The 23,677-nt window shown below is 42.3% G+C and overlaps 1 protein-coding gene across 14 annotated transcripts in view; it reads left to right on the forward strand.

Annotated features, from left to right (window-relative positions):
• Window positions 1-23,677, forward strand: part of REPS2 (RALBP1 associated Eps domain containing 2) — a 245,961-nt gene that overhangs the window by 158,089 nt on the left and 64,195 nt on the right. For all 14 annotated transcript variants that reach the window (XM_021080774.2, XM_085008577.1, XM_085008575.1 and 11 more), the window contains one exon: window positions 18,164-18,225. In XM_021080774.2, coding sequence (XP_020936433.1) covers window positions 18,164-18,225 — 62 coding nt within the window. The remainder of the gene's footprint in view (window positions 1-18,163; window positions 18,226-23,677) is intronic.

The raw sequence follows: 23,677 nt of genomic DNA on the forward strand, positions 1-23,677 counted from the left end.
GTGGTTGCAATGCTGTTAGTTACAGCTTTTGAAAAAGAAACATGGTGGAGATAGGGCTTATTTCTGTTGTCCTTACCTGAAGGCAGAAGAACGTGTTTTTCCTGCCAGAGAGAACTCCTTTTGTGCTAGAAGTTGTAAGTCAGGATGCGAGCAAACCTCAGTCTCATCTAAAAGGCTATTTTTTTTTTTTTCCTTTTTAGGGCCACACCTGCAGCATATGGAGGTTCCCAGGCTAGGCGTCTAATCAGAGCTACAACTGTGATCTACGCCACAGCCACAGCCACAGCCACAGCCATGCCAGATCCGAGCCACGTCTGCTACCTATATATACTGCAGCTCATGGCAACGCCAGATCCTTAACCCATTGAGTGAGGCCAGGAATCACACCCGCATCCTCATGGATACTAGTGTGGTTCATAACCCAGTGATCCACAAGGGAACTCCTAAAAGGCCGTTTTATTTATTTTTTTTCATCTCTATAATGATTTTTATTTTTTCCATTATAGCTGGTTTATAGTGTTCTGTCAATTTTCTACTGTACAGCAAGGCAACCCAGTCACACATACACGTGTACATTCTTTTTTCTCACATTATCATGCTCCATCATAACTAACTAGATATAGCTCCCAGTGCTACACAGCAGGATCTCATTGCTTATCCATTCCAAAGGCAATAGTTTGCATCTATTAACCCCAAATTCCCACTCTCTCCCCCTCCCTCTTGGCACCCACACGTCTGTTCTCTATGTCCGTGAGTCTGTTTCTGTTTTGTAGATAGGTTCATTTGTGTCATGTTTTAGATTCCACATATAAGCGATATCATATGGTATTTGTCTTTCTCTGTGTGATTTTACTTAGTATGATAATTTCTAGGTCCATCCATGTTGCTGCAAATAGCATTATTTCATTTTTTGGTGGCCGAGTAATATTCCATTGTATATATGTATATCTTCTTTATCCAATCCTCTGTTAATGGACATTTAGTTTGTTTTCATGTCTTGGCTTGTTTTTTGTTTTTATTTTCATTACTCTCAGAGGTAGATCAAGAAAGATATTGCTATGATTTATGCCAAAGAGTGTTGTGCTTGTGTTTTTCTCTAAGAATTTTGTAGTGTCTAGTCTTATGATTATTTAGGTCTTCAGTCCATTTTGAGTTTGTTTTTGTTGGTGGTGTTAGAGAATGTTCTAATTTTATTCTTTTATATATAGCTGTCCAGTTTTTCCTCCACCACTTATTGAAGAGGCTGTCTTTTCCCCATTGTATATTCTTGCCTCCTTTGTCATAGAGTAATTAACCATAGGTGTGTGCATTTGTCTCTGGGCTTTCTGTGCTGTTCCACTGATCTATAGTTCTGTTTTTTGTGCCTGTACCATACGGTTTTGGTGCCTGTAGCTTTTGTAGTAAAGTCGGAAGTTGTTTAGCCTGATTCCTCCAGCTCTGTTTTTCTTTCTCAAGATTGCTTTGGCTATTTGGGGTCTTCTCTGTTTCCATGCAAATTAATTTTTTTTTTGGTTCTAGTTCTGTGAAAAATACCATCGGTAGTTTGATAGGGATTGCAGTGAGTCTGGATTGCCTTGGGTAGTATAGTCATCTGGACAATGTTGATTCTTCCAAACCAAGAGCTTGGTATATCTTTTCGTCTGTTTGTGTCATCTCCTGTTTCCTTCATGAGTGTCTTAAAGTTTCAGAGTACAGGTCTTTTGCCTCTTTAGGTAGGCGTGTTCCTAAGTATTTTACTTTCTTTGATATGATGGTAAATTGGATTGTGTCCTTAATTTCTTTCTCGGGTAGGTCTTTTCATAATGGCTTGTTCCAACCAGGGTCCAATCAAGGGCTTCCTGTACATTGTACTTGTTTTGCCACCTGTTAAGTCTGTTTTTATTGATAGGTTCCATGGTCAACCCCCTCCCTTGCTATTCATTCATTTATTCATAAGGAAATTGTCCCCCTTGTAGACATTTCCACATTCTGCGTTTGGCTTCTTCTCTTTTCTTCCATCTCCTGTATTTCCTATAAATGGGGAGAAAGATCTAAACTTGATTAGAATTAGATTCTATATTTGGTAAGAAGACTTTGTAGCGATGCTCTATACTTCCGATTGCATCACATTAGGAGGTCCTTGAGGTCTGATGCTTCTGTTTTTGTCATATAGTATTAGGCTGATTCATCCATTATGATAGAGATCCCCAACAGCCTTCCAGATAACAGTTTTGTTAGGTATTGATCATCATTGACTGAATCTAGTGGCATGTTAGTATATGTTTAACAATTGGCCATTGTCAGTTGCCATGGCCAATTTCACTCTTAGCTGTTCTGTCACTGAATGTGAGGTTGGGACAGATCTGCACAGTTGACTCTCACAAGCTGGTGTGAACTGTTGCTCTCAAACCACTGCTTAGATCCATGACTTCATTGGTAGTTGCAAAATGGCGATGCTCTATTTGATTTCTTTTACCTTTATTAATGTGAACCATGGTTTATTTTTACCATTTTCCTATTGTTGGACACGTTACCTGTGACCGTTACAAAGCTCGTGAGCTGAAGAGTACCATAAACCAGTTTAATTCTCAGTATGTCGCAAAATTCCTTATATGCATTTGAGTTTGTAGAATCATATTAAAACTAAAATAGACTTAAGTACTGGTGAACAGGAAAAGTGTCTTACTCATTTAACCAGTATTTACTTAGCACTTCACTGAATGCTTGGTACTGTAGAGAATTCTAAGGGGAGTACCAATATGGCCCCACGTTCTGCCAATCGGCATTACAGTTACATGTGAGAAGGGTGCTGAGTCTGGGTGGTTTCTAACTAGGATGATCTGTGAATATGTTGGTGCAGGGCGTGCAGGCTGTTGAGCTAACCTTTGAAGGGTGGATATGATTTTTAGATTCATATTCTGTAGATCTGTCTTTGATACATGCCTTGGTTCTGTTATTACCAGTTGCCTGGGAGGCTACTAAAGTAATCTCCAGTCTGGTTTGCTTGCTTTGTTCTTTCCTTCACAGAGCAGCAGGATTAACTTCTTTGAGCACAACTATGATGTCACCTCCTTACTCAAAACCCTTTCCGACCTTCTATGTAAACAAGATTCCTTTGTCTTGACAACTGGACCTAAAGCCATTAGAACACATGAATTCACTAAGGGACACAGTACTGTGGCCTGGCCCACCTAGGGAGGAGTGTATTTCAGGAGTAAGTGGAGACTGGAAGGCTAAAGTCCGCTGACTGGCCAAAGAGAGTGGAGATGAGAGGAGAAGGGGTTGGTGTCAACTATGTCCCCAGAAAGTCTTAAAGCAGTCCATTGGAGCAGGAAGATTAATACACATTGCAAAGGCGAGTGGAATAATGAAGAAACTGGCGTGAAGAAGTTGTTATCACAAACTCATTTTGAAATGTTTAAGACTGCAAGTTGGAAGTTCTGGTTGTGGCTCAGCAATAATGAATTTGACTAGCATCCATGAGGGTGCAGGTTTGATCCCTGGCCTCGCTCAGTGGGGTCGGGGATCCGGTGTTGCCGTGAGCCGTGGTATAGGTCACAGACACTCCTTGGATCTGGCGTGGCTGTGGCTGTAGGCCGGCAGCTGCAGCTCTGATTTGACCCTCAGCCTGGGAATTTCCATATACTGCAGGTGCAGCCCTAAAAAAAAAAAAAAAAAAAAAAAAGCACAAAAAGAAAAAAAAAAACAAACCAACAAAACCCCCTAAAAGTTGGTTTGACTGTATGTCATATTTTAAAAATTCATGATGGAAAAGAGAGTTCCAAGATAATAGAGTCTCTTTCCGCGTGGCCTGTCTGACCACCCGCCTTCCTGCTGTGCTGCCTTCCTTCCTACCTTGCTTTTTCCCTGCTGTACCCCCTGCACGTGCGCACACAGCTGGTGATTTAAGGAGCTTAAGAGTAAAGTGATGAGAATAAATGCTTTTATGTAAATGTAACATGAGAAATGAAACTTGACCTTCACCCAAGTTAAAACTTAATGTGTTTTGGTTATTTATCTGTGTTTTTACTTGAGACCTAATTAAAACCCTTATCACATAGCCCACGGTCCTGGTAGAATTTACTGGTAAACACTGGCAAATAAATTCTAGAGTCATTTTAGCGTGGTGCTGAGAGCTTGAGTTTTCCTGTGGTCTTGGTCAGCTCTCATGTATTACAGGCGAGGAGACTGAGATCCAGAGAATGTGACAGCTTTGTTCTCCATCAGAATCCTTTGAAGATGCGAAATCTGTGCTCCCATCTTTGGTGCAGCAGATTTGGTATCAGAGAAAGTGGTCTGTATTAATTGAGTTTGGAGGGCACACCTTATTCTTTTTCTGTAGGTTATAACACTCATATCTGAAGTTAAAAAATATATTAAAGAATAACCATGGTGTCATCTATATGCATGAAACTAATATTGTTTCCCTGTGTTTCCTTCTGTGTGATGTACAGTGTTGAACAGTTTTCCCAGAGGTACTTCAGGGAGACAGAAAAGGAAGTTTTGCCTTTGTAAATACTTGGAGATCTTAGGAATATTTCCATTTATTTTTTTAATCAAAAAATTGAATTTTTTTTTTTAGGGCTGCACCTGTGGCATATGGAGGTTCCCAGGCTAGGGGTCGAAATGGAGCTACAGCTGCCGGCCTACGCCACAGCCACAGCGACACAGGATCTGAGCCGTGTCTGCAACCTACACCACAGCTCACGGCAAGGCCAGATCCTTAACCCACTGAAAAAATTAAATCATTATCAAAACCTTAAAAAAAAAAATATATATATATATATAAAGGAATAGTATATATAAAAGGAAAAGAGCTCCTAGTTTCAACAGTTATCAGCTATGACCTATCTTGTTTCATCTGTATTCTCCCATATGTTTAGTTATACTTTTTTTCTTACTCTTAGCTTAAAAAAAACCTCTTGAATAAACAATAAGGTCCTAATGTATAGCACAACTGTATCTAATGTCTTGTAATAACCTATAATAGAAAAGAATTTGAAGAAAAAATGTAAAGCTAATCACTTTGCTGTACACCGGAAATTAACACAACGTTGTAAATCCACTACATTTCAATTAAAGAAAAACTGTTGGGTTATAATTTGCAGGCCATCAAGTTCATCCATTCTAACTAACGAATCATTAACTAAATGATTTCTAGTAACTTTATCAAATTTTGCTACGGCCACCTCACTCCAGGTTTAGAACATTCGCAGCACCTCAGTAATATCCTTCACGTCGTAGAGTTAACCCCAGTGCCCGGCCCCAGGCAACTACTGACCTATGCTTTTGTTTCTATAGATTTGCCTTTTCTGGAGATTTCATCCAAATAGAGTCATGCAATATGAGATCTTTTGTGTTTGGCTTCCTTTGCTTTGGATAATGTTTCTGAGGTTCATCCATGTTGCAACATGTATCAGTATTTCATTTCTTTTTATTGCTGAGTGGTATTCCATTGTATGGCTATGCCTCATTTTTGTCTGTCCGTTCTTCAGTTCAGTGGACATCTGAATTGTTTTTTCTTTTGTTCGTTATGAATAAGGATGTCAGGACTTGAATGCATGAGAGTCTTTGTGTGAACATACCATTTTTCTCGGCAAGATACCTAGGAATGGAATTGCTGGGTGTCTGGCAAATTTGTGTTTAACTTTTTAAGAAACTGCCGAAGTGGTTTCTAAAGTGAACGAACCATTTTACATTCCCACCAGCCGTGCTTACTCTCCTTCACATCTTCATCTTATTATCTTTTTTGTTATAGCTAGCCTAGTTGGTGTAAAGAAGTATTTCGTTGTGGTTTTTATTTGTATTTTCCTGATTATTAATGATACTGAGTATCTTTTCATATGGGTATTAGTGATTCCTGTGTATTCTTTGGTGAAATGTCTGCTCAGATCCTTTGCTCATTTATTTATTTTTGTTTCAATTTTTCCTTTTTTCTTTTTCTGGCCACGCATAAGGCATGCAGCCCAGAGATCAAACCAGAGCCACAGCAGGGACTACACTGGGTCCTTAATCTGCTAGACCACCAGGGAACTCCCATTCGATCATTTTTAAATTGGGTATTTGTCTTCTTATTATTGGGTTGCATATTCTGGGGTTCTTTGTATCTTCTGGGTACAAGTCCTTTATCATTTAGGTGATTTGCAAACATTTTCCCCCCAGTCTATGCCTTGTCCTTTCATTTTCTTACTGAAAAAGAACAAAAGTTCTGAATTTTTGATGAAGTGTAATTTATGAATTCTTTCCTGTTTGGGTTGTGCTTTTGGTGTTACAGCTAAGAAATCTTTGCCCCACCCAAGTTTTGAAGATTTACTCCTTTTTCTTCTGAAAGTGTTATGATTTTAGCTCTTACATTGTCTCATCTCTTTGATTATCTCTAATTCATTTTGATTTAATTTTTGTGTACAGTGTGAGGTAAGGGTCTAAGTTCATCTGTTTATCTGTGGATATCCACTTGTCCCAGGCACTGTTTGTTGACAGAAGTAATCTCCCTATTGAATTCCCTTGGCACCTTTGTCACAGATCACTTGAGTGAATATAAGGCTTTATTTCTGGACTGTCCATTCTGTTTCATTGATGTGTATGTCCTTATCAGTACTACACCAAATTTTTTTTTTTTGTCTTTTTTTTCTAGGGCTGAACCCACGGCATGTGGAGGTTCCCAGGCTAGGGGTCTAATCGGAGCTACAGCTCCCGGCCTTCGCCACAGCTACAGCAACACAGGATCCGAGCCACCTCTGCGACATACACCACAGCTCGTGGCAATGCCAGATCCTTAACCCACGGAGCAAGGGCAGGGATCGAACCCACAACCTCATGGTCCCTAGTCAAATTCGTTAATCACTGAGCCACGATGGGAACTCCCACACACCAAATCTTTTTTAAAGCAAGGGAGTTATATGTAGGCTGGTGAAGAGCTGTTCACATGACTCAGAAGGCTAAATATCTGCCACAGTGGCGCATTTTTATGTAGTGTTCAGCAAGTCGCTTCTCTGAGTGTGTCGTGTACAGCACCTGCAGAGCAGTCTTCGGGTCTTTGAGGTTTCAGTAGTCTTACTTTGCAGCCTTCTGACGCTTTTATTCTCTGGATATGGAATGACCCCGATCCAGCTGCTTATTTCCCATCTCAGTGCCCTTTCCTGCTCTGTTCCACTGCTTGTCCTGTAGGTTTCCAATGTCATACTGGTGCATCACAGTAGCCTTCTGACCTTGATGATGTCCTTTGACTGCCTTAGGCTTTAATTTTCTCATCTGCCAAGTGAAAGAATGGACTTTGATCTCATTACATTCAAAACGCCATCATTAATATTTTCATTCTTGAGCAGTTCTTAGACATGTGTAAGTTCATTTCTTTTAACTGGTGAAAAATATTATTCTGCTTAACAGAGAATTTATTGACCTTTTGTCTTTATGAGGTAAGTCAGGCATTGTCAGGGGATCAGGGCAGGTTTTGGAAAGGCACTCCTGGCAAACACTTGATCGTATATATAGGATATATACAGGTGTGTACGACGTATGAACCCATCACTGTGGTAACCGGTTCATCAGGGGATAGGCCTAGGCTCACACATGCTTTTGTGATTAGAAAGGAGACAATGAAAGAATAGTTTTTGAACAAAGAAATAGCCATTTTTATGAACTTGCCCAGAAGAGGAATGGTCCTCACTGATGAAATCCTTGAAGCTTTGCAAAAGGCCAGCTGTTTACTTGATTGATAGTTAAAAGTATAGGTCCCACTGGCAGGCTTCTTTCAACATTTTCCATCCTTTAAGGTTTTTTGTTTTTTTTTTTTTTTTCCTCCTTTGGCATTTGAATCCTTTTATTTTCTTCATAAAATATTCCCAGTTGCGGGGAGGCGGGGGGCTTTTCCACAGCTGAAGTTATTCCAAGTTTTATTCCCCCGAAGAATCGACTTTCTGTTCCTTGAAGCTTTCAGTTGCCACATCTGTTGCTTTATTTCCACTCTGTAAGTTTGGAACATGGTTTCATTTAGTCATTGATTTGGGGCTTTGTAAAAATCTGAAGGAAGTAGTAAGTAGACAGTAATATATATGAATAATATTTTGCTAGGAAATTTCTAAGCGTAATGAAGTAGGAGGACAAAAAATTTCAGAGGTTAGAGTTTTGGATGAAGATGCTCAGAAGCTGAGATTCAGCAGATCTGTGTCAGAAAATGCACGTCTTTCAAAAAATTTAATAAACACTGGAAATTATGGCTGCATTTTCTGAATTTAGGATTAAATGGCAGTTTCTTTCATGAAATTTTAAATCTGTTTTTCAAGATTTGGGCATTCATTGTTTTTCCCCCGATCACATTTAATTTTTTATTTTTAATGGATGTACCCACGGCATGTGGAAGTTCCTGGACTAGGGATTGAATCTGAGCCACAGCTGCGACCTGTGCAGCAGCTGTGCCAGTGCCGGATCCGTTAACCCTTAACTACACTAGGGATTGAACCTGCACCTCCGCAGTGACTCAAGCTGCTGCTGGATTCTTAACCCACTGTACCACGGTGGGAAGTCCACACTTAAATTTTTTAGAATTGGAGTATAGTTGAGTTGCAATGTTATATTACTTTCAGGTGTACAACATAGTGCTTCAGTATCTTTGTAGATTGTACTCCAATTAAAGTTATTATAAAATGTTGGTTATATTCCCTGTGCTGAATGTTATATCTTTGTGTCTTATTTATTTTATACCTAGTAGTCTATACCTCTTAATCCCTTTCTCCTCTTGCGTCCTTCCACCCAATCCTCTCCCCGCTGGTGACCACTAAAATGTTCTCTGTGTCTATGATTCTCTTTCTGTTTTATTATATTAATTCATTTGCTTTATGTTTTTAGATTGCACACTCAAGTGAAAACAGAATATTTGCCTTTCTCTGACTTCACTAAGCATAATACCCTCCAGGTCCATCCATGTTGTTGCAAATGGCAAAAGTTTGTTCTTTTATTATGGCTAATATTCCATTGTGTGTGTGTGCATCACGTTCTTTATCCATTCGTCTGTTAGTAGACCCTTGCTTGACAAAGCCTCACTGATGTCTGGTGTTCCACCTTATTAACTGTAAGACGTCAAGTACTAACCTGCAGTTGCTTCCTGAGTATGGTAGCCTTTACTGCCTGCACAAAATGTGTTCTCCTCCCTCCCTTCCTTCCTTTCTGGGAAAGCAGGTGGTACTGTTAACATGTATGTTGTCATCTTTTGCATGTGTCCACAAGATTATTTAGCCAAAGTATTTTTTCAGTTTCACTTTGCATGAAGGTCTACTTTTTAAAAATTGATTAGCGCATGCTGGATAAAATATTTAAATCTGATTTAAGGTCATAAATGGACTGAAGTAGTTCCCGTCGTGGCGCAGTGGTTAACGAATCTGATTAGGAACCATGAGGTGGCGGGTTCGATCCCTGGCCTTGCTCAGTAGGTTAAGAATCCAGCGTTGCCGTGAGCTGTGGTGTAGGTCGCAGATGCGGCTTGGATCTGGCACTGCTATGGCTCTGGCGTAGGCCGGCAGCTATAAATCTGATTAGACTCCTAGCCTGGGGACCTCCATATGCTACGGGTGCAGCCCTAAAAAGACAAAAACAAACAAACAAAAAAGGACTGAAAATATTATAAGAAAGATTATTCACTAAGTTCAATTCCAGTTATTCACCCTCTGTGTATTTACTGAACACAAGGTAGTGTGCTTAGGAGCTATGGGAGGCCAAAAGATGAATGAGAATTGGTAGAATAAAGCTAGATTAATATCCCCTGTCATTAAAGGAAATGAAACATAAATAGGTGAAAGAGATTTCTCAGCAGCAACCAAGCAAAGATGTGTGAGTTAATGCCATTTGGGGGGAGAACGTGGCAGCAAAGGGAAAACCTGAGGCTTGGACTGCACTCTCAGCTCTGCCTGTCTCTTCCAGGAGCTGCGTAAGTAGTCGTATCTTGAGGATTCTTACTGATGCTCCAAATCTGAAGCGAAGTGGAATGAGTGGGAACTCGGAGTCTTTTTTGGTCTTGATTGACATGGTCTTAGTGGACATGACTTCTGGGACGAGAGGAAAGAAGCTGGAAAAGTGAATAATCACAGCTAATAGCCTGATACAATAGAGCACAAGGCCAGGGCTCCATCTGAACTGAGGGGACCAACTGAAGTCTAGGACGTTCCTCCAAGGCCATTGCTGTTCCTCAAGACATGAGAGAATACCCTCCACTGTAGAATTCTTAGTGTTGATATTTTGGTATTTCCTTCATATTTCAAGATAGCATGTTTGTATAACCTCTTGTTGACTTTTCCATTTTAGTCATCATCTCCTGTCTTCCTTTGCCTGTCGCCGTTCCCTTCTTCCACCCTCCCAGTATAGCTTTTTTTATCATTTTGGTTAGATTAATGTTTAGTGTTTATGTTATTATTATGGTTGTGTGAGTCACATAGTAAATTTTTCACTTTTCCTACTGCACAGACTTTTGTTTGCTTGGGAGTGAAGAATCAACTTGTTCCTTTTTAGTGTACTTGCCTCTGAATCACCTGTCGTCTCCTTCAGTTTTCTTGTGAAATTCTGCAACATCAGGTATTAGTTTCATCTTTTTGAGGAAATCTAAAATAAGTATTTTCTTTGCCTGGTATGTAGTTTTCATCATGTCATCTCCCTATACTGTCGTCCAAGTATTTCCTTCCTCTTTGTCCTGTGTTGAATCTCCTTTATCCAGTTATTCATGTCTTACTCTTTCTTGGTTTACTGTCTCGTTTTGGTAGAGCACACCCTTGAGTAGCTTTCTTGGAGAGTACGTGGTGCTTAATTTGAGACCTTGAATTTCTAAAAATATCTGTAATTGAACTATCATGCATGCTGCTAGTTTGACTGTGTAATCATTGGTTGGAAATAGGATTTCATCAGAATTTTGATGGTATTGCTCCAATGAATTCTAGTTTCCAGTGGTATTATTAAGAAATCTAAAACCTGGATTCTTGATGCTTTGTATGTAGCCTGTCCTCCTCTCCCATGCTCTATTGGAAAATAACTCCAGTTTTTTTCATTTCATGTTTATGTGCCTTGCTATGGGTCTGTTTTCTTCCACTGTCCTGGTTAGTTACTCAGTGGGCTCTTTGAACCTAGAAACTCATGTTCTACATTTCTGGGAAATTTTCTTAAACCGATTAATTGATTTATTACTCTTTCCTCTATTTCTTTTTGAGGAACTTTTATTTGGCTGTTACCCCACTTTCTTTAAGATTTCCTTAGATTAGCTTTGAACCTTTCTATTACGCTTTCCCTTTCTGCTGTCATGTTTTTAATTTCCAAGTGCTCTTTTAAATTTTTGGAATATTCTGCTTTCAGCGTCGTCGCAACATTTCATTTTTTGCAAATAACATTTCTTATCTCTTACTGAGGCCTCCCCTGATGACTCTACTACAAGTTTCATCCCTCACTCCTACCCTATGATCTATCTTCTCAGTAGAATGTAAGCTCCATGAGGGTAGAGGGTTCCCCCCACCCGGTGGTATTTTCCCAGCACCTTAAACAATGCCTGGCACACAGTAGATGTTTAAATATTTTTGGAATAAATTGACTAATCATTCTGATGAGTTAATAGTAGACTTTAATTTTTTTTTCTCCTAGTATATATAGATCTAATCCATTTCTTCAAGGCCACTTTTTACCGCTCTATCTCAGGTTAGAAAACTTTCTTTAGATATCTGGCAGTACTTTATTATCTGCTTATATTTAAAATGGGGTCTAAAAAGCTGCTTGGATACATGAGTAAATGGATGAAACTTGCCTGCTATGGGCTTCGTGGCATAAAGATCTGGCTAGACTATGTTGTTGGAGCTCTCTTGATGTTGCTATCTAGATCTTCCATCTTGGTTGGTTCAATTCCCTACAGTAGTCTGGGGCAGGGTGGGAGAGGGCTGGAAGTGTCTTAGCGTCCAGAGGACATACATTTACTGTTTTCATTATGGCCCCTGTGCCTTTATCTGGACTTTATTTCCTCCCTAGAGAAGAAGAATATTTCCAGCCTTTTTCCAGAGTGGGTGACATACTGAAACTGTGCAGAATGTGTGAGAAAAATCTCAGGATTGAACTGCTCCTGAATGACTTCAGTTTTTTAAGAAAATACGGGAATGGAGCATAATCCTGTAGTTCTTTCTTATATTAGTTCAAACAAATTTTTGTTGGTCACTTACTATATTCTGAGTTTTCCAGGTGAGTTAGAGGCAGGACACGACCACCAACAGACAGAAGGAACCACAGGAGCAGGGATTCTGAAGCCCAGAACAGCACAAAGTGTAGCTGGAACTAGCTCTTCAACTGTCTTGTCAAAGTACTCCCTTCTCCTAAAGGGTAGGAAATAGGATCCACTATCATACAACTTTCTTTACTTTTTCCTTTTTGGCTGACCCCATAGCATATGGACGTTTCTGGGCCAGATCAAATTGGAGCCGGAGCTGCTGCAGCAACGCTGGATCCCACTGTGCCAGGCCGGGGATCAAACTGGCGCCTCCACAGAGACAAGGCATTTCATTAACTGACTGTACCACAGCGGGGACTCCAACTTTCTTTACTTTTTATTGCTTTCCTCGTCTTACCCCTACTTCTTGAAGAGTTTGGTGTCATCATTTCTTGAAAACTAGGGGGCTTCTCTGGGACAAATTGGTTACTCTTGGCTTTCTCTACTGCTCATTCAGCTGTGAATCACTCATCTTTTTTTTTCCATTTCCAAATTTAAAGATTTAACCAAGAAAATTTAAGCAGTTTTTGTCACTGTTCTACTGATGAGGTGAGAGAAAGATTAGTTGCAAATATTCAAACGACTGTCTTTACTCAAAAGTCATACTTGTAGGACCTTTATCAAAATATCAGGGCCACAGAAACTAGAAATCTTACACATGATGTAGTGCCTTTAGGTTTCTGAGAGAAGTGTTGGAGGAGGAACCCACTCTCCACTCAGGCCCCAGAGTATTCCCTAAAGGGAACGTTGCAAGGAATGTGTGTTCAGAGTCAAAGGTTACCAAGCACTGTAGGCAATTGAACACTACGAGAGAGAGTCCATAGAAGCAACAAAACAGCAGGAAATGCAAACCCCTCAGATTTTGGAATTATCAAACTGAGGAACAGAATAACAGACTGTTATGTAAGTGTGTTTAACGTGCGGAAAGAAAGGAGATGAAGAAAATGCGTTAAGTAGCCAATATATTATAAAAATGAAAAAGCCATTTTGAAAAAAAGACCAAGGGGAATTCCTCGAAGTGAAAAATGTAGTCATGGAGTGAACTCAAAGACTGGCTTAACAGAACTTTAAGTATGGGTGAAGAGGGAACTGGTTAGTCGGACAGCAGATCTTAGGAAATTATCCAGCACACCACACAGTTAGACAGAGAGCTTCCGAAGGAGAGGTGAGAGAAAAGGGTGAAAAGATAGTATTTGAAGAATCAATTAAAATTTCTCAAAGTTACTGGGATGCCACATGGTTCAGAAATTCTAGTGGTGCTTAGCAGCTTATGAAAGAAAAAGGGGATGAAAAAATAGACATGCACATAGCTGCAAGGTAAAGTTTGTTCTGCAGAGTACCGGAAACAAAGAATAGATTTGAAAAGCAACCAGAGAGAAGACAGACTGTCTGCCAAAAACCAGTGATTCTCTTGGTATCTGACTCCTCAACAGCGACAATAGAAGCCAGAAGACAGTGAAATGTTATTTTCAGTATGCTGGCAGAAAATAGCTGTCAATCTAGAATTCTATACTCAGTGAAATCATCTCTGAAGAATGAGGGCAAAATAAAGGCTTCTTAGTTAAATTGACTAAGCTTGCCACTAAGAGACTTTAAGAGACATTCTAAAGGATGAACTTCAGACAGAAGGTAATATCATCAAAGAAATTGTAATGGAAATTAGGAAAAGTGAAAAACTTAATGGGATCACATATTAAAACCTGTGAGAGATACTTGGAAGAAAGTTTATAACCCTAAATGCTTAAGTTAGAGAAGAAGAAAAGTTAGAAGTTAATGAGCCAAGCGATCCATTAAAGTTCAGAAAAGAACAATAGGGTAAAAGCGCAAAGGAAGTAAATGGAAGGAGATGAGCAGACGCTAATGAAACAGAAAGCAAGCATGTGATAAGAGGTTGAAAAGAATTACTTGCTTTTTTAGAAGAGTAACAAAACTCAAGTGTCGAGTAAGATTGATGAAGGAGAATGCGTTGACACCAACAGTATTAGGACTGGAAACAAGAAAACTACGTATGCAGAGAGTAAGATGATGGGGGGGGCGGTTTGAACACCTTTACGGCAACAAATGTGAACATTTAGACAAAACGAGTGTCTAGAAAAATATCATTTATCAAAACGGACTTAAGGATTGGAAAGTGAATAATTTTATAGCATTTAAAGCAGTGAAATCATTAGAAATCTCGTTTCAAAGAAAACTGCAGGCCCAGATGGTTCTGCTGTCATGTTTTTAGCTGACATTCACCACCACCAACAGCAATTGCCAATCTCATACAGCCTATGCCAGAGAATAGATGGGGAACACTCTCCAGTTGAATCAAGCATAACACAGGAACACATGAGAAAGGAAACTCACTGGTCAGTCTAATTTATGAATATAGTTGCAAAAATCCTAAACAAAATATTAGTGAATTAAATCTAGCAGACATAAAAACCTGACCAAGTTGGGATTATTTTAGGTCTGCAAGAGGTTTTTTTTTTTTTTTTCTTTTTATTGCTGCACTGTGGCATGTGGAAGTTCCCGGGCTAGGGGTTGAAGTGGAGCTTCAGCCGAGGCCTGTGCCATGCCAGATCTGAGCCACATGTATGACCTAAGCTGCAGCATGTGGCAATGCCAGATCCTTAACCCACTGAGCAAGGCCAGGGATCGAACCCACATCCTCGTGGAAACTATGTCAAGTTCTTAACCTGCTGAGCCACAATGCTAACTCCTACAAGAGTGTTTTAATGTTAGGAAATCCATAATATAACTTATCATATTAACAAATTGTAAGAAAAATAGTCATATCATCATCTCAACGGATGGAAATGTGGCTTTGGTTAAAATTCAGCAACAAATTATCATAAAAGAAAATCTCAAAATAGATGGAAGTTTTCATAATCCATGAAAGTGTATCTACAACAAAGCTATTAGCAGGTAGCATACTTAATGATGAAATAGTGAAAGCCTTACCTTTTAGATTAAGAAAAGATAAGAACACCCATGTCACCATAGTTATTCAGCTTGATAATAGATGTTCTAGCCAGGTAAGGGAAGAACAAAACCAAAAAATAGGTAAAGGTGAGTTCCCTTGTGGCTCAGTGGGTTAAGGATCTGGTGTTGTCACTGCAGTGGCTCAGTCACTGCTGTGGCACGACTTTGATCCCTAGCCTGGGAACTTATACATGCTTCAAGCCCCCCCCCCCCAAAAAAAAAAAACCAAAACAAAAAACCAAAAATTAAGTAAATGTAGTGAAAATAGGAAGGAAAACTGCTGTTAATGTGTGATATAATTTTATTCCAAAGTATATGCAGAAACATACCCTTATGTCATCTTTTTCAAAAATAGGCCATTTGTTTTTTAAAAATCAGAAAGGAGGAGTTCCCATCATGGCACAGTGAAAACGGATCCGACTAGGAACCATGAGGTTGCAGGTTTGATCCCTGGCCTCGCTCAGTGGGTTAAGGATCTGGCATTGTCATGAGCTGTGGTGTAGGTCGCAGACACGGCTCAGAGGCTGTGTTACTGTGGCTGTGGGGTAGGCCGGCAGCTGTAGCTCTGATTTGATCCCCAGCCTGGGAAGTTCCATATGCTGTGGGGGTAGCCCTAAAAAGCAAAATAAAATAAAGTAAAATAAAATAAATAAAAAATAAACATTAGAAAGGAAATTAATCAGACATGAACCTGGATGTAGGTTGTGTTTCTAGTAACTTGCAGGGCTGTAAGCAGGGACAGTGGGTCACATGGCTCACCTTGTTTGTTTCTTATCTCACAGGGGTCATTGTTTTTGTTGCCTGATTTCCTAGTGTCTTGAACACTGTTGTTTTGTATAAAAAGCATATATATGTGTTGTTTTGTATAAAAAGCATATATTATATATATATATATATATATATGAAACAATTATATGTATTTATTTTTGGCTGTTTCAAAGTGGGGTGGTAAATCTAGTCTCTGGTACTCCATCTTGGTTGGAAGCAGAAGTCATTTAATTAGATGGCTTGTTACTTCTTAGTCCTCTTCTGTCAGTAAAGGCTTTTTTTATTTTATTTTTGCTTTTTAGGGCTGCACTGGTGGCATATGGAGGTTCCCAAGCTCGGGGTTGAATTGGGGCTATGGCTGCTGGCTTACGCCACAGCCACAGCAACACGGCCTCCAAGCTGCATCTGTGACCTACACTGCAGCTCACGGCTACGCTGGATCCCCCAGCCCACTGAGCAAAGCCAGGGGATCGAACCCTCATCCTTATAAATACTAGTCAGATTCATTTCCGTTTCGCCATGACGGGAACTCTCAGTAAAGGGTTATTTTAATATGCAGTTCATTCTGGTGTAAGGTCTTTCATTAAAAGCAAGCATATATGTTGTTTTTTGTTTAGTTTTTCATTTTATTTTTAAAATACCTGGTAATTTAAAGGCCCAATCTGGAGTTCCTGTTGTGGCACAGTGGTTAACAAATCTGACTAGGAACCATGAGGTTGTGGGTTCCATCCCTGGCCCCGCTCAGTGGGTTGAGGATCCAGCGTTGCTGGGAGCTATGGTGTAGGTTGCAGATGCGGCTCGGATCTGGCATCTGGCGTTGCTGTGGCTGTGGTGTAGGCTGGTGGCTGCAGCTCCAATTAGACCCCTAGCCTGGGAACCTCCACGTGCTGCGGGTGCAACCCTAAAAAGACAAAAATAAATAAATATAAATAAAATAAATCAAGGAGCAATCGATGAAGACCTGTAGAGTAGGGCCCCTCAGGCGGATAATTCCTGAGGCTTTTGTCACTCTCTCTTGCTACAGGCTTTGTTACCAAAGGCCGTTCAAGGTCTCACCACCTTTGGAGTTTTGACTCATTGATGTGTTTCATAAATTTTAATGAAAGACAAGTTGAGAGAACTCACTGATGGGCCCACGTGGTTGTGCCATACCCATGAGTGCATTTCCTCACAAGGAACATACATCTCTGTGAAATTACTCTGAGTAGCATTTGTGGAGAGCCCAGAACTCCGTCTTCTGGCTTGTCTGATCTAGCTGGATCAGATCAAAAGCGATATGCAAGAACTTTTATGTTCTTGGCCCATTGCCCTGTTTTATTTTTAAGGCACAGAAAGTTGTCCAAATATTAGCACACATCTTACAGATTTGGAAATAAACTGTGGGTTTGGAAATAAACAGCATACAGAGCACGGTGTGCTTTTCTAAGGAGTTTGTAAAGAATGTGTTTTAACTTGGCCAGTGTTGTGATAATAAACTTATGTCTTGTGTGTGATCGTGAGCCCTATTGATAATTCAATAGCAGATCTTTATTTTCATTGAGTTACAACCCAGACTTTCTTGGCTGAACTCAAATTTTCTCTGTATCTCGCAAAACTTAAAACAAAAACAAAAACATGGAGTGAAACTTTCTTTCAGAAGATCCTTCACATGGGGCCAGATTATTTTAGAAACAGATTTAATTATCCCTGATAAGAAGGATCAGAGGGCGAAAAGGAAATTGAGATCTTTGAAGAATCTCTAAATGTCATTTTAGCCCCTCTTTTTCAGCCTCCCCTGCTCCTGACAGACCCACTCACTTACAGGCCAGCAGTGCTGCCTGGTTGGGGTCCTGGCTTCTGACTCAAGCTAATGAGCAGTGTAACAGCTGAGAGCCAGGGAGAACTAGGAGGGGAGCCAAAGGGCCCAGAGTATTTGAAACTAAATAATTAATATCAGAATAATGAGGGATTGACTGTCTTTCCAGTGCTGGGTTCCAGTCTTTGATCAAAGGGTGTCATTTCCTTACTGTTTTTACACTGTCTTAATCACAGCAGCCTGGGTAAATGTTGGGGATTTTGGATAGGATGAAAATGAAAAAGGGATTAGAAATAGCATGGGCTGTTTTTTTTTTCTTTTTTTTTCTTTTTTTAATTAGCCCCTCAGATAGAATGTGCACTGCCAGTTACCAAGTGGAAGAGTATTTTGTTTGGTTTTCAGCAGTCCTTAACAGTGTGTATTTTTCTTTGCAGCTTCTAAGTCAGGATTGTTACCTCCACCACCCGCGCTCCCTCCAAGACCTTGTCCATCCCAGGTAGGCAACAGACGCTGCTTTCTGTAAACTGTCCTCCCACTGTGCCGCCTCTGCAAGGGTTGATGGGCATCGACCTGGCTGGTCAGGTGCCCGAGATGCTGTCAGGACTGGACGGGGAGAGCAGAGCGCGGCTCAAGGTCTTCTTACCCAGCCAGCCCTCCGCCTCCTTGGAAAAGGGAGGCTTTCCTCAATAGGCAGCCAGGCAGCTGCGGCAGACAGTTGACTCTTGGCGGTCGAGGGCTGCGTGCGGTTTTCATGCAGAGAAAGGAGCGGGTGGGCCGTCTCTCCGATCGGGGGTGTGGTGGGATGTGGTTTCTCTGCAGAGTGTATGCAGTCCGGGTGCCTGTGTTTTCATCTGTGTTTTAGGGGCTATGTTCATTATGCATAAACTGAAAATGAATGGTCATCAGTGTGAGATTAATGGTATTTGGGGCCATGGTGCTTTTTTTTTTTTTTAAGATGGTCTTTTCCCTTGGGACAATGAGCTGAAGCAGCAAGAGTGGGAGAGTGTGTCACCCAAAGCTGTTTGACCTGAGAATGAATCCTGCCTTCCTTGCATGGGCTGCTCTGGCCTTACTCATCAGCTCTTTTTGTGTTGAGTTGAAAATGAGAAGCAAGCAAATCTGGGCAGTGTGGTAAAAGGAGCTCCAGGGCCTTCCTTTTATGAATTGCTGCTGAAGAAACGTGTGAAGACCCTCTTTGAGTTCCCTTCATGTTTTGGTGGTTAACGAACCCGACTAGGATCCATGAGGATGCCTCATCGATCTCTGGCCTCGCTCAGTGGGTTGAGGGTCCCGCGTTGCTGTGGCTGTGGTGTAGGCCGGCAGCTGGAGCTCCGATTGGACCCCTAGCCTGGGAACCTCCATATGCCGCGAGTGCGGCCATAAAAAGCAAAAAAAAAAAAAAAAAAAAAAAAGGACCTCTCTGATTTTTGGCGGAAAATGTTGGGCCATTTCTCTCTGTAAACAGTCCCAGTTTTTGCGTCATTGCTCTGGGCTGTTCAGAGCATAGCTCTCCGTGTGGTGCGTCTCTGAGCTCACTGAGCCGCTGAAACCACTGAACAAGGCTTGCTCTTCCTTCTCTTAGAGCATTAGACGGTCTTTAGTGTCCCCTCAACCTTGAGATGTGAAAACCCTGCGGGACTGGCTCCCTCCTGGAGTTCAAAGGGGGATTAAAAGCCCCTCTTCCTCCTGACCCACATATAGACAAGGGAGAATCCGCCCGTCAGCGTTAGCTTTAAGAAGGCTTGGTTAGCCAGTCAGCAAGTACTTACTGAGTCCCTGCAGTTTATCAGTTGCCAAAGTCTTGTTCCATCCTAAGCCTTTCCTTGGTTATGATTTCTGTTCGTTTAAATTGTTAGCTCTGTTTATGGAGCATCTGCAGTGGAGCAGGCATTGTGCTAACCGCTGTCAAGGCATTGTTTAATCTTTACAAAAACCCTATGAAGTAGGTACAGATATTACCCCTTTTTTGGTATTTTTTTCTTTTTAAACAGTTGAGGAAATTGAAGCATACAGGGATTAAGCAAGTCACCCGAGGTGACATAACTAGTAAGTCGTAGAGCAGCTCCCAAGCCAAGGTCCTTCTCGTAAAGGTCCTTCCTCCTTCCTGTCGCTGGAGTCCCAGCCTCTGTGTACACAGGACACAGTGGTCCATGCCCTGCTAATTGAGGCGTTCACCGTGCCCGCCTAGGAGGACCAGATGAGAGGGGCCTCCTGATTTGCACCAGCAGCAAACCTGCACTTCGTCACCGCAGCCTCAGGGGGTGCGCCAGAGGTGCTTATCTTCCAGCCGCCGGTGGCAGACCGGGGCTTGGGAGCCGGGGGGATGGCTGTGCGGAAGACTTGTGTGAAAGGGCTCTTGTGACACAGCTCCTTGTGTTTCTCTGGCCGCGTAAGTGGCCATAGTTCCTTCCCTGTTGCGCAGTGGACTGCTGCCGTCGGCAGCCCCCATCTGAGCTGTCCAGGGGCTCTTGTGACACAGCTCCTTGTGTTTCTCTGGCCGCGTAAGTGGTTCCTTCCCTGTTGCGCAGTGGACTGCTGCCGTCGGCAGCCCCCATCTGAGCTGTCCAGGGGCTCTTGTGACACAGCTCCTTGTGTTTCTCTGGCCGCGTAAGTGGTTCCTTCCCTGTTGCGCAGTGGACTGCTGCCGTCGGCAGCCCCCATCTGAGCTGTCCAGGGGCTCTTGTGACTGCTGCCGTCGGCAGCCCCCATCCAGCTGTCCAAGGGCTCTTGTGACACAGCTCCTTGTGTTTCTCTGGCCGCGTAAGTAGTTCCTTCCCTGTTGCGCAGTGGACTGCTGCCGTCGGCAGCCCCCATCTGAGCTGTCCAGGTGGGCTTCCTGCCTGCTTGGGGGGCTTGCTGACCGGGGAGCTGATGGCGGGCTGGGAATTCTCAAGTCACCGCCAATGAAAGAGGCACTTCGTGGTCGACCAGAATTGCCCTCCCAGTGTAAGCAGTGAGCCCAGCGCTCAGCCCAGGCCTCCAGCCCCGCCGCCCCGCTCCGGAGATTTCAGAGCACAGAAACAGATGGATAGGACCTGCAGGCAGAGAAGCCCCCCCCTCCTCCTCTCGCCCCCTCTCGCCCCCAGTACGTGGGACACACACATTGCAACAGAGGAAGTCCTAGGTGATAAACCCACGCTTGTGTTTGGTCTTTGTGCCGAGTCACATTCCCAATATTGGCCCCAAGAGAACCTCACCTAGCCACGAGTGTGGGGCGCCTGTATATTCCAGTCTTTCCCAAGCGACTCGTGATAAGACAGGCTTCCGGGAGGTATTACTGGGGCTTCGTGGTTAATATTTGCCGCCTCTCTCCCTGCCCTGGTCGTAGTGCCCACGAGCCCATGAAAGGCTTCCAAGTCCTCTGGTAAAGAAACATGGTCATTTTGTTAAAGCTGGCGGTGTTATAGCTTGTGTGACCATTTATCCTTTTATTTATAAAATACCATTAATACCCTGAGCGCTCAGTGGTTGGGGTGCAGTACCACACCCTGGCCTTAAGGTATTGGTAAGAACATTTCCTAACCTCTTTAATCCCTCACCTCACCTCTGTAGTATGTGATTAAAGTTAAAAAAATTTTTTTTTTGCCTTTTCTAGGGCCGCACCTGTGGCATATGGAGGTTCCCAGGCTAGGGGTCGAATCGGAGCTGTAGCCACCGGCCTACACCACAGCCACAGCCATGCCAGATCCTAAACCCACTGAGCGAGGCCAGCGATCGAACCCGCAACGTCATGGTTCCTAGTCGGATTCGTTAACCACTGAGCCACGACGGGAACTCCCAAAGTTAAATTTTTATATATCATGCCAATAGTTTTCCCTAGAAGAGATGACAATGAAAAAGAAAGTTTACTACACATTAGCCTGGGATTTTAAATTGTCAAGGTTTCACTTCGTTGTGTTTCTTCATTGCTTTTCTGTTCCTTCTTACTCTCTCATGAGGTGGTTTTTTTTTTTTTTTTTTTTTTACCACTTCACAGCAGATTTTATTACAGAGAACTTAAATGCTCAGAATTACTCTTTTGCTCTGTTAAAATTTGTTTTGAATGTTCCTTGGTGTATGTAGACAATCAAGCTGACTTTGGAAAAAAATACTTAACTACAGAGACTTCTTTTATGGGGCTTAAACTGTAGTACTTAGGGAAGAAACCAGGAAGCCCGTTATAATTTCAATCATTATATTTATTAGTAGCTTTGAGAAGAGATTAAGATAAAGAGGTTTTGGATTATTTTTGAGTTTAACATTTTCATATTATTTAACTTGATAAATGGGCAAGACTAGATTATAATAAGGAAGAAAACATATTATTCCTCCCAAAGGAACACTATGTGGAAAACTGTGTGGCCAATGAGGGAGGTACTTCCAGGTTTTAGGTAAGTGAGAGAGTTTGTGCATTTGCAGATATGTGCCTGAAGGTGTGGTTCCTACACACACCGAATGTCTGTCTTTACTTTCATCAAGCGAGAGCGATGAGGAACAGGCTTTCAGCACAAACTGCAGTCCGGCTGGGCCCCTCCTTACACCAGGCACCGCCGTGATATGAACATCTGGATTAAGTTATACATTGGGGCCCTGGAGTTTGGAAAAGGAATAAATTCAAAGAAATTGATCTTACTTTTTATACTGTAAAGGTAAGATCAAGAGGCCACAAGTGAAGATATAAAGAATCAAATGTTTTGGCCTCCTGTTTTCCTGTGGACAGGCCAGAGGCCGGGGCACGGTATTTTGTCTCAGCCTAGAGACCAGAGGTAACACATTAAAAAAAAAAAAAAAAGACTGATTCACAGGGTAAATGATTAAAAAAGCAACGAAAGGCAACTATTTCATATGGAGCAGGGTTAAAACGAGCGTGGTTAAGCTTATTAACTCATTGTTTGTGCGCGTATGAAGTGAGTACAATACCATCGAAGGACTCGGTGCTTGTCCTGTAGGTCAGTTTTCTGCCAAGGGCCAGGGCCCTTTGGGATCGTTGATCCCATGCCAGATTTCTTATGGCAGTTGTGACAGAGCCATAGCTTTGGCATAATTATCTTTAATAGAAAGATGTTTTGTACAAAGGATAATCTTTTTCAGTTTTGTATTCGCATGACATTTGACGAGTGGGGGCTCCCTGTAGACTCATGGGCTCTGGATGTCCCCACTCGGACCACTCATTCCTCACCTTAGAACGGCAAGTGCTCTTGGTGAGCAGTGCAGTGAGTACGGAAATAGCATTGCAGGATGAAAAGCTCTACGGGGGAGGCATTTTATCAATACTTGAAGCATAGAGCGACCACGAGGGCTCCATGGAAGGGCTGAGGGTGACCAGTGAAATGAGTTTTACAGAAACAAGAGAACTTTTCTTTTTAATGGCCGAGGGATTCAAAACGCTAATGTAGACAAACAGCAAACGCAAAGCCACAGGCATACGAGAGGCCCCTGAGTGTTGGAGGAGCTGCCCGCAGTTTTAAGGGAAAGCGATTTTGTGTTCGGAGCTGGCCGTGAAGAACAACTGTCCTGCTCAGTTGAGTCCCAGTGGTGGCAGTGCTGTGGGACCTGAAAGGCCCGCTGACCAGAGTTCTGTCTACAGAGCAGCCCCTGAGGGGCGAGCACAGGGTGTCCCTCGGCCCAGCAGCGCTCACCCTTGCACACACTGGAGTCATCTGGGGGCGCTTTCAGTCTCTGGAGGCCTGGGTCCCACCCCCAGAGATTTTGGGGTGGGGTGAGGCCTGGGCACTGGGAGATTTTAGAAGCTCCCCAGGTAATTCTGAAGTGCAGTCAGGAGTGCGGAGCACGGAATTAAGGGGAGAGGAAGGAACGGTCCAAGGTATGAAAGTATGAGGGATTTGTCGCTGGTGCGTCATGAGCTCGTAAAGGCCCGGGGGAAGGCTTTCTCAAGCTGGGGAGGCGGGGAGGCATGACGTCAGATTAGGGGATGTCTTCAGACCCTGTGGGGACAGGAGCCCAGGTCC

This window comes from Sus scrofa, chromosome X (assembly GCF_054392235.1).
Source record: "Sus scrofa isolate SSC_HxYL_T2T_F1_AM1 chromosome X, Sscrofa_HxYL_maternal_Yorkshire_Landrace_v2.0, whole genome shotgun sequence".
In the NCBI taxonomy this organism is placed as follows: domain Eukaryota; kingdom Metazoa; phylum Chordata; class Mammalia; order Artiodactyla; family Suidae; genus Sus; species Sus scrofa.